Source organism: Balearica regulorum, chromosome 7 (assembly GCF_011004875.1).
Source record: "Balearica regulorum gibbericeps isolate bBalReg1 chromosome 7, bBalReg1.pri, whole genome shotgun sequence".
NCBI classification, from domain to species: Eukaryota; Metazoa; Chordata; class Aves; order Gruiformes; family Gruidae; genus Balearica; species Balearica regulorum.
The window spans coordinates 22,821,743-22,836,603 of record NC_046190.1 but is presented as its reverse complement, the minus strand read 5'-3'; the positions used below and the strand labels follow the sequence as shown (position 1 = coordinate 22,836,603).

At 49.9% G+C, this 14,861-nt stretch overlaps 1 protein-coding gene across 1 annotated transcript in view; it reads left to right on the top strand.

Annotated features, from left to right (window-relative positions):
- The window catches only part of PDLIM1 (PDZ and LIM domain 1), a 42,826-nt gene extending 30,350 nt beyond the window's left edge, over positions 1–12,476 (top strand). The window contains exons 4-7 of the mRNA XM_075758496.1: positions 375–565; positions 7,119–7,273; positions 10,126–10,243; positions 11,924–12,476. Coding sequence (XP_075614611.1) covers positions 375–565; positions 7,119–7,273; positions 10,126–10,243; positions 11,924–12,110 — 651 coding nt within the window. The 3' untranslated portion in view covers positions 12,111–12,476. The remainder of the gene's footprint in view (positions 1–374; positions 566–7,118; positions 7,274–10,125; positions 10,244–11,923) is intronic.
- Positions 12,477–14,861: the final 2,385 nt, after the last annotated feature.

Genomic DNA, 14,861 nt, shown 5'->3' with positions numbered 1-14,861 from the left:
AGGAATTGCAAGGAATCTTTAAAATCTGTAGTCTTGCAGGTAGGTCCTGTGGCTTACTGTAGGCTTGTAGGAGCTCCCAGGCATGTGGCAGCTTGACCTAATAGCTCTGGCAGTGTTTCTGAGCTCTTAAGTTCCTGGGATGTCAACTCTTAAATGTCCTGAAGGTCAGCCTGAAGCCATCCAGGACGGGGACAGGGGTCCTCATGACATGTGGAGGACGCTCACCTGCTTTGGTGGTCATGGTCGCATGCTCCTCAGCTGACACCACATGCAAAGGCCACATTGCAGCGGCTGCTTGCTCCGGGTTGCCCCATCACATCCCACCTGCATGCCTAAGCACCACTGATTTTTTGCCTCTGCTCCTTTGCATGCAGGAAATAAGGCACATAGGAAGTGCACACAACCGGAGCGCAGTGCCCTTCACTGCTGCCACGGCTTCTGCCCCCAGAGTGATCACTGCTCAGTACAACAGCCCAGCAGGCCTCTACTCCTCAGAGAACATCCAGACTTTCAACAGTGCAGTGGAATCAAAGACATCACCTGGGGCCCTGGAGCCTACCAAGCCGTAAGTATCTTCCTCGCCTCCACTCCCTGCCCGGGCCCCCAGGGGAAGGCTCCAGGAGATGTGAGGTCACTGCGAGGGTACCAATTTGTTAACCCAGTAAAGCTCTCTTTCAGGACAAGGGAAGGAGCAGAGAGGCACGAGCATGGCTGCAGTTCCCAGGGGCAGGGCTCGGAGGAACGGGAAACGTTTCATGAGATGCAGAAATGAAATTAATGCTGTTGTGTTTCTTTGTTTAGCAGAGACCGACGCAGTTTCCGCGTGCGTTCAGCATGACATACCAGCCCGCTGGTCTGAACAGGTGCCTGATAGCTTGTTACGAGCACTTTGTAAAGTTAGCGTTTTGTGCTGGCTTTGCAGGCAATGCTGGGCAGGAAGGGTACCGGCTAGTGCAGGAAGCACACACATCTCTGTTCCTGACTGGCCTGGGATTCATAGGCAGGCTCTGCCTAAGTTTGGATCTTTCTATTTTTTTACTATTAAACCTTGTTTTTCACAGGAGTTTTAAAAATTAGCTGAAACATTCATACCTGTTATTGGCGATCTTATATATGGGATTGGAAAGGGTCCCAACCTTAAATGGGCCTATTGATTTTTGCAGTTGCATCTGAGCTTCACCAAAGACATTATTTTATCCCAGAAATCCACAGTTCCTCTTTTTTCATTGGAAGCAATAAATCAGGAGCTTTCTGAAATCTTTCTGGCTGTGTTGGTCAAGTTGCTTAACTACCCTAAGTCTGTACAGCAGTACCGAACTGCCGGGAAGACTTTGGCCACTTTTACAACAAAAGCTGCAAGACCAATGCTTTAGGTGATACCCGACTAAATTCCTGACTTGTGAATGGGGAGACAAAAGTAACTTCAGACCCTGCTTTTGTGGGGCACAAAGACCTGAGATTGTGGTTTGACATTAAGTGTGAAAACTTGCTCCTGACTGAAACCAGCTTCTTCCACTGGCAGCCCCGCCTGCAGAATGGGCCCTTCTAGGCTGAATTGCAGTGCTGCAGCTGGAAGACAAGGTGACATGTTTGCTCCTCATTTGCTTCTGGTAGACCCCAGCAGCCTCGTTCAGGGGTTGAGCAAAGGCAGAGCAAGAACAAGGGAAAAACTGACTTTGCATTAACCTGATGAGACCATTTGGCAGTTAAATACCACCTCTGGTCTAGTCTAGAGTCCCCTCCAGGTGAAATCACTCCTTGGAAGCCAGGTATATTTGGCTGGAAACTTGTCGGTGATTCCTTTTACTTGTGGGGATAAGCAAAGAGGTGGGTTTCTTCTAGTGCTGTGGCTCACTGTGCTCCTCCTAGCAGGAAGGTCCATTTCCAGCCCTGCTCCATGTGGGGTACATGGCATCTCTTTCATCTTTCCCTTGCTGAAACACAGCAAGTTGCAAAGGAATGCTGGGAGGGCTGTGGCTGAGACCTTTGATGCTAATACACTTTCGTTTACAGAGTCATCAAAAGCAAATTAATTGCTTCCAGTTTTCAGTGACAGCCAGGGGCCTCACCCTGCCATTACAAACCCACTGTGGTCTCCCCAGTGAACAAGCACAGGATGTGGTGGGTTCTCCCTTCACACAGCCTTCCAGCTACCTTTAAATTCCTGCCTGTCTATTTTGCCGAGTTATTTGTACATGGCCAACCTTGCTCTGGGTTTACCTGGCATTTATCTGCATTCCCCACCCAGCAGACACGCAGCCTATCTGAACCTGGCAGCCTGACCCTGCCACTGCTCATGGAGATGTGGGATGGGGACCTGCTCCATGGTCCGTCCTTAGAGGGTGTGTGATGTAAATGCAGGGCTGTGGTACACACAAAAACATCAGCAAACATATTCACTAGATTTGGTGTGGCAAAGCAGGCAGGGAGGGCAGGGAGAAGCCCCACTGCTGAGCACACCTGTTTTGGGATTGGAGGCGAGATTGCCCCTCAGTAGGGTGCCCAGGCTAGCTTTGGGAAGGGCAGCAGTGAAGGTGGCATTCCTTGGCTGGACAGTGGGACCATGACTATGTGCTCAGGTAGCTAGTTCATAGCGAAACCCTTGCTGCCATGTCTTCATTCCTTTTACAGCCCCTGCATTTGCTCATCAGTAGAGCAACTACATTTTAGTTTTTTGTGGGGACGCATCTGGGGTGCGAGACCAGAGCCACAGCATTAGCCAGAAGCCTTTAATATAAAGTCATATATTCAGTGGTGTGTCCCTCTGACACAAGGAACAGACAGTACTCTGCAACTGCTTGTATCGCTTGGAGTATTTGGTTTAGCCCTTCATTAATTTCTTCCTTCTTTCCTTTCTTCCTCCTCTGTGTTTTTCCCTCATTTCCACAATGTAAAACCCAAATGAACCCCCCCAACAACCACAACTCAAACTGCCCGTGTGAACGCGTGGGCCCGTAGCCGCCCATCGCCAACAGGTGCAATGCAGGCTCCCTTCGCCTCCGTCTATAACCCTCTGCAGGCGCAGACCTCCGAGCCGCCACAGCGGAGGCACAGCACCCCCTCCGCCCCCAGCCAAGTCCGAGTGGGGCCTGAGCAGCTGAAGCGCACGGCCCAGGTCTGCCCCAAGAGCCCTGTGGAAGTGGAGGTGCCGGGACTCAAAGTGCTGCACGTGCAGTTCAATTCTCCCCTGCAGCTCTATTCGCAGAGCAACATCATGGATTCCCTGCAGGGGCAGATCTCTTCCATTAGCCCCAATTTCCCCAGGTAACCTGCCCGCTGCCTCTGCGGCTGGCTCAGCGCATCCGTTCATCTGCATCTCGGTGTCCACGAGTGCCTTCGTCCCTGTCTGTGGCTCACGGCATTGGCCGGTCACAAGGAAACAGCATTTACATTTCACCTTTTGTGACATTAGCGCATGACTCTTCACAGGAGCTTTCCCTGCATCGTGTCTCTGTCCAACGCCGTGTGAAACACCAGAACATGATTTCAGCCCGTCAGCATGTCCATTGCCCCCTGCACACCCATGCGGCAGGGCCTTGACAACAGCTGATGGCTTTCCTGGAGAAGCCACCTGCAGCGGATGGATTTGCTGGGGGCAGGAGAGTGCTTTATCCTGAAAGCTAGTGTTTCTTCTGCACTGAAATGACTCTTGTCGTTTGTGACTCAAAGGTGCTGCTGCACATGTCCTTGTGCTTTTGTTTTGCTGGCTGCGGGCTGGGCCATGGGCGTGCGCTGGGTGTGTTTCATTTCAAGCTGAAGCAGGTCCTCATGGATCTCCATCTTTGGCTGATAACACTCATGAGGTTGGAGCAGCCTGGGCAGGCACCAGGCACACGAAGGACCCAGTCTGTGTTCCCACCTCTGCCCACTTGTTTGCACAGGTTGTTGCTCTTGGGGCTGCCTCTCTGCCCATAGGAGCAGAGGATGCTCAACATGCTCTGAGGTCTTCAGGACCTCCAGAAAACCTCAGTATCACAAGGCCTGGGTGCTCCTTGGTATTTACTTTGTGGTGGTTGGGAACCAAATGGCCTGTGCCTCTAAGTGACAGCCCGCAGGGTTTTACAGGGAGGACTTCAGTATTGAAATGAGCGAAGCAGAAAGCATGTTTAGCCATCTCACAAGGCAGCTCCAATCAAGGCTGAATTGTTTCAGATGTGACCCTTCAGCAGAGTTACCCGCTATGTGACCAAGCGGTTTGCAGCTGTGTGACATGGTCCAGGGAGGTGGTCAGTCCCATGGCCTCTGTGGGAGAGAGCGAAAGGACACAGCCAGACCTCATAGCTCCCTCGGTTGCTTACAGTCCCCTCCCGGGCTGAGCACCACGTGCTTCAAAGCAGAAAAGTTGGCGTCCTCACCCGTGGACCCACACAGCCAAGCTTTGCTGTGTGCCAGCAGCCAAGAGAGAATGGGAGGCTGTGGATTTACTCCTGCCTTGTTACTCAGTCCAGTTACTTGCTCTGTGTCACTGCTCTAGTTTATAGTCGATACCGTGCACGCCAGGAGTGGTCACACTCTGCTGGCTGGCTGTGCCAGGCTGGACAACTGATAACACTCACCAAGGAGCCCCAGGCATCAGCAATTGTTTCGTTACAAAAGTGAGCGCTCCAAGTCCTGGGCCTTCCTGTAGCCCGGCTTTGAGATCCTTGTAAACTTTACAAAATGTGCTAGCCTAAAATAGTAAAATGACATTAGTAAAGAATAAGCTGTGCTTTTCTGAAGACACTGTGCAAGGCTGTCTTTATGGGTTTTATTACCATCTTCTTGCCAGTTTTCAAAGCTCAATGATCCAGTGTTACTCAGTCAGTGTTGCAAGCTGCCCACAGTAGAAGCAGTGAAATCCAGTAATGGTTGTGTGACTCTGAAATCCAGTAAAGGTTGTTGGAGTTGTCCCCTACAAAGTTTCTGTGTGGAGGAACTCCTGCGCATGGAAAAGGACACCGGTTGCTGGTGATTGCTGCAGATAAAGTACCTGTGTAGCAGGAGGTGCCATAAATCGGCCGACATACGGAGACTCATTATCCTGCAGGCACAATTCCTGTGGCCTTGTCCATTCAAAAGATGCATTGCTTTTTGGTGGGTTTTGTGTCTTTCTTTAAGCAGCATAGCCTTCTGCCCTGACAAGTTGAGGTATTTCACTCTGCTGGTACAAATTCTAGGATTTGGGGGGTTTTTGTAGTCTTTTGGAAGTCTTGTATATGCAAGTATATCTATGGGGTGCATACCCGGGAGAGTTGATCTGTATGTTTCACACACTGTCACAATGCATGGTTGAAATGTGATGGCTTTGTTTGAATCTAATGCTCTTTGAGATGATTTAGCCTGTGCTTTTTGAATGCATGTTAGTGAAACATTCTTAGTATACAAACTAGGCTTCTTGCCTAATGTTTTATGGGTGGATAGAGTAGTAGGAGTATATGGCTTTACATAAGATGAATGTAAATTGGAGCATGGATTCATTTGGGATAACCTAGGACATTTTCTGTGTAATAGAAGGCACATCATTGTTTTATTTTGGGTGAGAAGCTTCAGTAAATGAGATTCAGGCTTCAAGGGTTCAACTGCTTGCAAGTCTAATGTGCTTCCTGCTCCACTGAAAATTACTGAAGATGGAAACATTTCATGAAATTCATTTATGGAAATAGCATTTTGTAACATGTGCAATGATTTTACCTCTGATGCTTGAAGAGTTTATTATGCAGAGTAACTCCCAGATGACTCAATTGCACATTGGCATGGAAAATATTCAGTTGCCTCCTCAAGAAAAAGATTTCCCTCTGCAGTTTAGTCTGAACTTCAGGATGTTTATGTACTTTTTAGGCAATCACAGGGTGCAGGGACGGTGAAACCTAATAGACCATTTACCATTTGTAAGGCTGCATTATGTAACTGAGCTGTCAGAGGAGATGTATCAGTTGTCTCATTTTTCCAGAGATGTTTTACTACAGCCACAGAATACAAGGCAGGCAGGAACCTCCTGTGTCCTTTAGTCCATCCCCTAGCCCAGCATTTGGTCACTTTAAACCATTGATTTAAATCATTCCCGGCGGATATTTGTCCAGACTCTTTAAATCCTTTAGTATGGAGTTTGTTCACCTGTTCATGGCAATCTCCTCTGGTATTTTGGTGTCTGTCTATTGGAAAACTTTTCCCAAGGGATATTCTGAATACCCTCCTGCAGTTTTAAGCCTGTAGTTTATCCTGTACCCACTGGATGTGGAGAACATCCTACGTACTGCCTCCAGCCTCTTTTTTTTTTTTCCCCCTAAAACCCTTTTGGTGGCACAATGATCACACTTTCAGCCACTCTGCACTGTGAAAAGCTGCCCTGGAAGCACCTCGGGCTCTAGGCTGAGCATGCAAGTTGCTCATGACAGGTGTGGCGGCAGCAGCACCTCAGGAGGCAGCTGAAAGGAGTGCTTAGTCTTAGCAGACAGAACTCTCCTCTGCCCTTGACCTGCTCATTAACCTTAGTTAAATGCTAGAAATGGGCTGTGGCTCAGAGTCTCCACCTATAAAATGGAAATGATAACACTCACTTGAAAACCAAATTAAATTATTGCCAATCAGAGGATCTTTTAGTTAGATCCTACAGCTGTTACTTTGTGAGGGTGGCCTTTGGGACCAATGCATAGTCTACTTGCAAAGATTTCTTTTTAATGGAATAAACTTAATTTGAGATTCACAGCAGTGTAATGTAGCAGTCTAAGGTAGTTTATGTAAAAGGAACATAACATCTATGCAAGGAACTTGCGTAGATGGCACAGCTACCATGTGGGATTCCCATCCCAGCACATAAGTTCTTTATTTTCCTATTAGCTAAGCAGTGATTTTCTGCGCAGAAAATTTTAGTTTCTGGAGTATATAGTACATGCAAAGCTGGGGGAACACTTGAGGACTGGCCAGGGGCAGTCGTGGGTAGCCCAGTGTGCTGATCCCACCCAGGCTGCAGCTGTCTTGTGTGAACATATCCAGCACCTCTGTGTTTTATGTCGTCCTGTTGTGCGTTTGTTTTGCACGTTCATTCTTCAGTCATATGATGCATTGTGAAAATTTTGCTAGAGGGACTGGTTTTAGTTTTCAACCATTTTTAACAAGTGTGTTCTCTGTTGCTTCCTTAGTTTAGATCAGCATATCCAGCCCCCAGGCGGCATCGTCATAGACAGAGAATCTGAGGTTTACAAGATGCTCCAGGAGAATCAAGAGTCAAATGAGCCACCCAGACAATCTGCTTCCTTCCTCGTGTTGCAAGAGATTTTGGAGTCAGAAGAGAAAGGTAAGCACTCACTGCACACCTAATCTGAGCCCATTCCTTGGGCTGTATACAGTGTTTAAGAGTAACATCTCAAACTAGATTTTCCTCCCTCAGCTGGTGATTGTTCAAGGTATTATCGTAGATGGTTTCCACAGAAACAGACCTTTTCACTGACTTTACTCGTAAATTTCCTCTCCTTGGTTAGTTCCAGTGTCTATGGGCCTATATTGTTGCTCAAGAAATAAACCCCTACAACATGTAGTTATCAAGAAGAAATCTAAAAAGTTGCAAAAACTCTTCTTTACTCTCTAAAGTTTTCCCCCTTTAAGATAATGCTCACTGATTAAAGATTCGAGACTTTGAATGGTACCACAAGGTAGGGGTCTTCAGCGAGTCCTAAAGCTTCTGATCTCCATCCCTCTACACACACAAAAGGATCCACTTCTGCAGCTGAATGTAAAAATATGGAAGCTGGGTTACAGTGAGCAGTTCATAGCTTTTAATTTCTGAAACTTTGCTCTGCTTGGCATTCTCAGTCTGACATCTGGACTTGTGCAGTTCAGGGCTGTAGACATTAAGATTAAAAAAGCCAATTAACTTGGGCGAGGACCAAATCACACTCTCTTCTCCTCTTGAGTAAAATAAAATAAACAAATAAATAGGAAAAGAATTCCAAGAAAGACTTTTCTTTTTTTTCCTTAGGCCAGTTGAGACTTTGTCTTTTGTGTTGTTAGCTTGGCAGTGGTATGTTCAATTTCATCCAATAAAAACCTGATGCTGAGATATTTGCCACAAAGGGAAACAGATCAGCCAAGTGCTGGTTGGTCTGAGGGAGCTGTAAGGAAACAGCAAAATGAAGAAAATAAGGAATCCATAGGAAGAAAGAAACCAGGATCTTGGAGTCTTTAATATGCTGTTAAAATACCTACCTGAAAGCATCTTTTAAATATTGAGTGTTTGCAACTTACCCTTCAGGGTTCAGCTCCTGCATGGAAGGGACTGGAGTAGCCGGGACTTCTCACGCATCCAAGGTCCTCCCCTGTGCTTAGTAGTGCTGAAGAAGATAAGAAGCAAAAGCCTCTCTATTTTATCTTTCTTTGAAGATTTGCAGCATTATTGGGATTCTCTGGCACAAGGTTTGCCTGCCCGATCACAGGCCAGGATAGGCTTTGGCATTGCTCCACCGTGAGCTGATAATCACCCCTGCGGAGCAGGGCCGGGAGGTTACGCAGCCCCAAAGGAATGTCTGTCCCTGAGGAGACAGTGCCCCTGCCTGCCGCGCCGCTTGGCCGGGCTCAACCACCACTGCTGCTGACTCAGATCATGTCTGTGCGATCAATAGCACACTGGCTGGCTGCTTCTCCCAGCCTGTCTTCAGGCGATGGCTTGTGAGTGGCAGCAGAGAACTATCTCCTCAGCTGGGACAAGTCCCTCGGGGCACTGCTGACTGTATGGGCTGTGCTGACTTACACCAGCTGAGAGCCTGGCCCCGGACACGGGGGCTGTGTGGGGGCACTGGTGTATGGAAGCACCACGGCTGGTCTCTGTGTAGACCTGACCTTGCGCTCTTCGGTGGAGGGTGTTCTGCCCGGCGGGACAGGTTACGTTTCTGATGGGTGTTTGATTAAGCTGATTCCTTTAGTGAGGAAGCATGGAGCTGAGTGCAAACCTCTGAGCTGAAAGCTGCCCCGGAGGCAAAGCAGCAGCAGTGTCACCCGCCCCACGCGTGAGCGGTGGCACTTGGGCCACTCTCTGCACTCCACTGCATGACAGGGAGGTGCAGTGGACGGTTCTCCAGCTTTTCCCCTCAGCTCTTCTGTCAGTGGTGCTGCCCTGGCCTGTGACGTGTGCCTGACCTTGCTGGTCATCAGGGTCTGCGGTCATCAGGGTCTGCCTTTGGAGTGTTTGTCCTTCCCTTACATCAGGAACAACCGGTTCAGAGTGCTCTTGGCTTGACACCAGTCAGAAGGGTTTTATCAGTGTCCCTCCCAGTCTGAGGTGGCACGGGTCTGCCCATCGACCCCTTCTGTTTCTGGTGAAACACTGTGGGAGTCTCTGCAGCCCTCCTTCCTTTGTTGCCTGGTATTGAACCTCTTGCAAAAGTCATATAGATAAGACTAATCACACCGATGGTATCATTTTGTAAGAGGCTCCTTTTTTCAGTGCAAATATTTAAAGGCTTGCCTTGTATTCTGCATCTAGGATCCACTGCTGTTGTAGGCATCCAGGACATCCCTGTCCCAGAGAGGGTGCCCTAGGGAGATACCATCCCTGGAGCATGCTACGCAGCAGCAGGAGAGCACAAGGTTATGCCCAGTGTCCCAGGGCCCTGCCACAACAAGGAGTTTATTAACCAATTCTTCCAGGAGTCTTGGGGGAAGCCAGCCACACCGTACACTGGAGAGCAGAATGGAAAAGGACTTTGACAGTCCTCCCTAGTCTGCCAGGACACCTCGCCTCCTCTTTCTGAGCCGAAATCTGGCAATCAGCTTGACCCTGTTTGTGTGATGAGGACATGGCAGGCAGACTCCGGTGCTGCCAAGGCTGGGGCTGAGGCTTTGCTTTGCTTTGTGCATCTGTGCATGCGAGACACATCAGCTGAAGTCTGACAGGCTTTTCAGATGAGAAGAGACAGTATCATCTTGTCTGACTGCCCATAGTCTCAGGCCCTCAGGTTTCCAGGGCCAGGTTCAGCTGTGTCCCTTTTCTCCCTCCTCCCCACACACCCCTAAATCCCTGACCCCTTTCCATGCATGAATCCCTGCCACAAAGCTGAGGTTAAAGAACATCTCCCTGGCAGAGCATCTGCTTGGGAGGAAGAGCATAGAGCCACGCATCTCACATGCTCTGAAGCACTCTCCTTCTACCCCCAGGAGACCCTACCAAACCATCTGGATTTAGGAGTGTCAAAGCCCCCACCACAAAGGTGGCCTCATCGATTGGGAATGCCCAGAAGCTGCCCATGTGCGAGAAGTGTGGATCTGGCATTGTGTAAGTAAGCCTGTCCCCGGGTTTGCTCGTGGCCGAGCATCCCATGCCTGTGTGAGGGGCTGAGGCCACTGCACCTGAAACACTTCACCTACCCACATCCAGTGCATCCAGGAACTGGCTCAAGGCACGTTTATTTTCACCAGCTTTGATAATGCTAACTTTGCAGTTCCCTGCAGTGAGGCAGGAGTTGGGTTTCCCTCTACAGATCCATATCAATAGAAACCAAAGCAAGTCCCCCCCACGAGACAAACCTCGAGACAGCTGTTGCTGCAGTGTTTTCCTTCCTACCTGAAATCTGTTTAACAACACCCAGAAAACAAATGAACTTTCCATTCAGGGCCTGTGTATTTAATGATTTTCATGTCTTGGCACTCCCAGCCATGGAGTAGTGACTTGCCCTGGTGATCAGAGGCAATGTGGACTGGGAGAGCTGCACTCTGCTCCACGTTCTGCTGTAAGACCACACACCTCCACTGTGTATATGCAGACATAATTTTTGGTGTCTTTATGTGGGTCTGTCCAACTCCCAGCACAGCAGAGACATGGGTTCAATACAGAGCTGCTGTACCGTAGGTGTGACAGCATGAGGGACCCAACCATGTCTTTGATTAAGTTTCTCAACTGCAAATTCTTCCCTACAACCCCTTTAGCTTAACAGTTGACTCCAGCAGTCAAGGGCTGGTAGCCCACCTGCATCGTCATGGAAGAATTCAGATTTCTCCCATGCTGCCCACCACAAGCTATCAGATTGTTGACGAGACCCACTATGCTGTGATTGCACGGTCCTGGCATGCCTGGAGCACCAAGGACCGGCAGAGTCGTTAGAGAGGCAATCCATAGCCTGTAAAATATGAATCAGAGACAAACCCTACAATTATTCTACCAGCTGGGTAGATCTAGAGAGAAAGCACAAGGCTATGAACAGCACTAAAAACTAATGAATTATGGAAAATATAGATGGCTGCTCGAACAAAATTATACTCCTGGCAAATTGTTGTGTTGCTGCTGGTGATAGTTGACAAGTTGCTATGTAGTTTTCCTCATCATCTGCTGGGTTAAGCTGTGAAGTTTTCCAATAAGAGTTGGCATACATTTGGCTGGATCCGTTCGCTGCAGCTGCCCAGCAGCAGCATCTGAGATCAGAGCCAGGATCTGGTCTCTCTGCTTCTCCATACATACCTGGTGTGGCCATCACTAGCAAAAAGGCAGTGGCTGGCTGTGCAGCCTTCATCCCCCTCAGCCGGTGGTAGCAGTCCTTTCTGGATTTGTTCTGCGATCCGGTTGGTTTGGAGCTGGATTTTGCCCCCCCCCCCCCCCGATGGTCACGCTGATGCCTGTCCTTTGATCCTGGGCATTTAAAGGCTGTTGTGCTGTTTTCCAACCATCAGCTAAAGATGCCATCACAGCATTTCTTGCCACCACAGGTAATAGGACTCTCTGTGAAACTTAGGCATGCCAGTGCTAGGAAATACTTTCCAGAGGAGGGCTCCCGTTCTGGTACATGTTGGGCTCTAAAAGTGCTGTTAACATCTGCCTGATCAGAGGTAGGGACTTGTTGGGAGCAGGAGAAAATTGTCCACCTTCAGCGCTGGTGCAGGTCTGGGCCGAGAGGGAGGTGGCTGGGTAGGAGGGAGGCAGTGGTGGGTGCCTGTTGCTGAGGGGTGCTGGTTCCTTCCCCAGAGGGGTGTTTGTGAAGATCCGGGACAAGCAGCGTCACCCTGAGTGCTACGTGTGCAGTGACTGTGGCACCAACCTCAAGCAGAAAGGACACTTCTTTGTGGAAGACCAAATCTACTGCGAGAAGCATGCTCGGGAGCGGGTGATTCCCCCGGAGGGCTACGAGGTAGTCACCGTCTTCCCAAAGTAAACGGCGCTGCTCACAAAGCCAGTGTGGATGGTTTCGTCTCTGCTGCTTTTCCTTGAAAAGCAACATCCCTGCCCCCCCCCCCGCTGAATCTTGTTTGCAATAAGGAATGCTAGGCATGGCTTTGAATTTCCTTGCCGTTATTAATCCTCCATCTATTCACATGAGATGTCACTAATTGTTCAACATTCTTTTCGTCTCCTCTTTCACTGTTTGGATTTTTTTTTTTTAATACACAGATTTTATTTTTTTTTTCCTCCTTTGTCCTGTCAATCGCACAGGAAAATCAGAAGTCAGATTACAACTCTTCTCTGTCCCAGTTATTTGCCTTCTGTTTGCATTCAATAAACGGGGTGAATCCACACGGCAGATGTGTCTGCTTTCTCCTGGTATCCTTCTGCACTGGACCGGGGTTCCCGGGGCAGCAGGAGAGGAGCCCAGTGCATGGCTGTGTTTATCCTGGAGAACAGCAGGAGGGCATGTCAAAACTGAGTGAAACTGGTCTCGCATGCTGCCCAGCTGCTCTGAGCAGCTGCCTGCTGGCACCCGGCAAGGGCCAGGTTGGCACAGCCCAGCTATAGACCATAGCTGGCACTGGTGGCCTGTCCCCGGTGCAAGGCGGCCGAGAGCTGCCTCCTCTGTGGCCAGCACTGCTTCATGATGATGGGACCAGGCACGTCAATGCTTCCTGTTACCTCATCACCCAGGTACCCCTCTGTTCCCTATGGTCACAACCTGAGCTCTATGAAAAAATGTCCACTTGATGCTTGCTGGAACCCAGGGAGTCCTGGAGCAAAGAGAGGAAGGTGTGAGTGGCCACAGTCCCTGTCCCTGCTCTGTCTGGCCCTGTCCATTCCCTGCCAGCTCCCCCCACCCGCACCCCAGGCTCGGGGCTGGGTGCAGGCTGGTGAGGGTGGGTCTCGCCACCACAAACCCCCTTGCCCAACCCAGGGCAGACCCCATGGCCATGGCTGTTTCTGTCTGCAGACATTTGGGACAGTCCCCTGTGCAAAGCCCATGTAGCTGCCAGAGGCATCACCCTGCTCCCCATGCCTCCTGACACATATGGCTGCTGGAGGGTGCCTTTGGGCTGGATGTGGGGAGGGGGCACATGCCCCATGTGCAGTGGGTGAGGGGCTGATGGTGCCCAAGCAGCAGTGCCCCCACCCTTGTATAGCAAAGAGGTGGTCTGCGGTGAAGTTACTTCTCTGGTTGCACCTCTGAATGAGATGCTGTGCTGGTGTAAAAATAAATGGTTTCTAAGATGTAATGTCATCTTTGCTTTAAAACAAGTTTTAAAGCCAGAGGCTGAAAACAGGAGGGTTTGTAGCCGCATTCAGGCACAGCGCTGCCTCCACCCCAGGGTTAGTGGGTGCATCCGCAACAGCTGTGGGCAGGGGCATGTCCCTGTCCTGGAAAGCCCTGGCTGTCTTCAGCAATGCTTTGCTGCTGCGCTGTGTTTCCTCTTCTTTATGATGAATCACAGCACAGCACAGCTGCCTGGGGACAAAAAAAAAAAAAAAAAAAAAAAAAGCCAAAACAACCCAAACCCCAATCCTCAACTCATCTGCGGTAAAGCTGACCTGTCACCGAGATTATAAACCTCCCCCTGCCCAGATCAACTGTACAGCTTTTCGGCAGGTTGGGGGGGGACTAAGTCACCAACCCAGCTAAATTTAGCTCGTCCCCTCAGGCTCCTTCTATGGGCAGTGGCAAGCAAGTGAGGATGGCATAGCTCAACCAGCAAACTCCTCATCCCGCTCATTCCCTGGGAAAAGCCCGGCTTCTCCACACTGGCATGGCAGCACACATGTGCCTGCACACACACTTGCACAAACTCCAGATACTAAGCAAGCAGCTTTGTTTTTCAAGGTGAGAATGGGGGTTTTTTTGGCCTGCTGGGGTGACATCATCTCCCTCACTGCTGCTAATAGGGGTTAATTCACTCCCCTCCACAGCGCATTTCCCCAGGCAAGGGCTCTCCATGCAGCTGCAGGCAGGCTGGGCTGGGCAAAAAAAACCTGCAGCGATGGAGAGCACAGACCACAGGGCTGAAGGAGTAAACCTGTAGGAACAAATTGCTCTGGCTGCATCTCAGATCCATGCTCAGGCCGTGCAGTGGCATGGGACTGTGGCTGCTCCCAGCACTGTGCTCTCCTTGCTGCCCACTTTCATGGCAGGCTGGGGACCCTGGCTGCCCGCCACGCCTGGCTATGTGCTTGCCTTGCAGGAACAAAACACTGGCTGCCGCAGCCATCTGGTCTGCTGCACCCCAACACCAGCGCGTGGGCTGAGCCCTCCAGCGTGTGCAAAGGCACCAAACGTTTTCATACTATACAAACGTCCATCAGCTAAATGGGGCTCGGTCCAGATAACCTCACGAGCTCGCTTTTGCATCAGGGGGTCAGGATGGAAGATCCTGAACCATGCCTGGCATTTCCCCTGCCCTCCCCACCCAGCCTGCGCTGCAAATAGATGACAAGCCCCGCTTTGTCCAGGGCCACGTGCTTTATCACCCTGGCCGAGCTCCTGCAGCGAATGCTGGCAGCACTGCTGGGAAAACACTGATTGTGTGGGGCTTGACGCACTAATCGGGAACTACAAAAGGTTTGCGGGGAGTGCTGGAGGTGTAGATTTTTAATGCAGATACCAGGGTTGATCCAATTTATTACTATGGGAACAGGCTAGCTAAGGAAATTCACATCCATTACTCTGGAGGACTCTGATCGCTCTCTTGTAGCTTGCTGAAAAAAG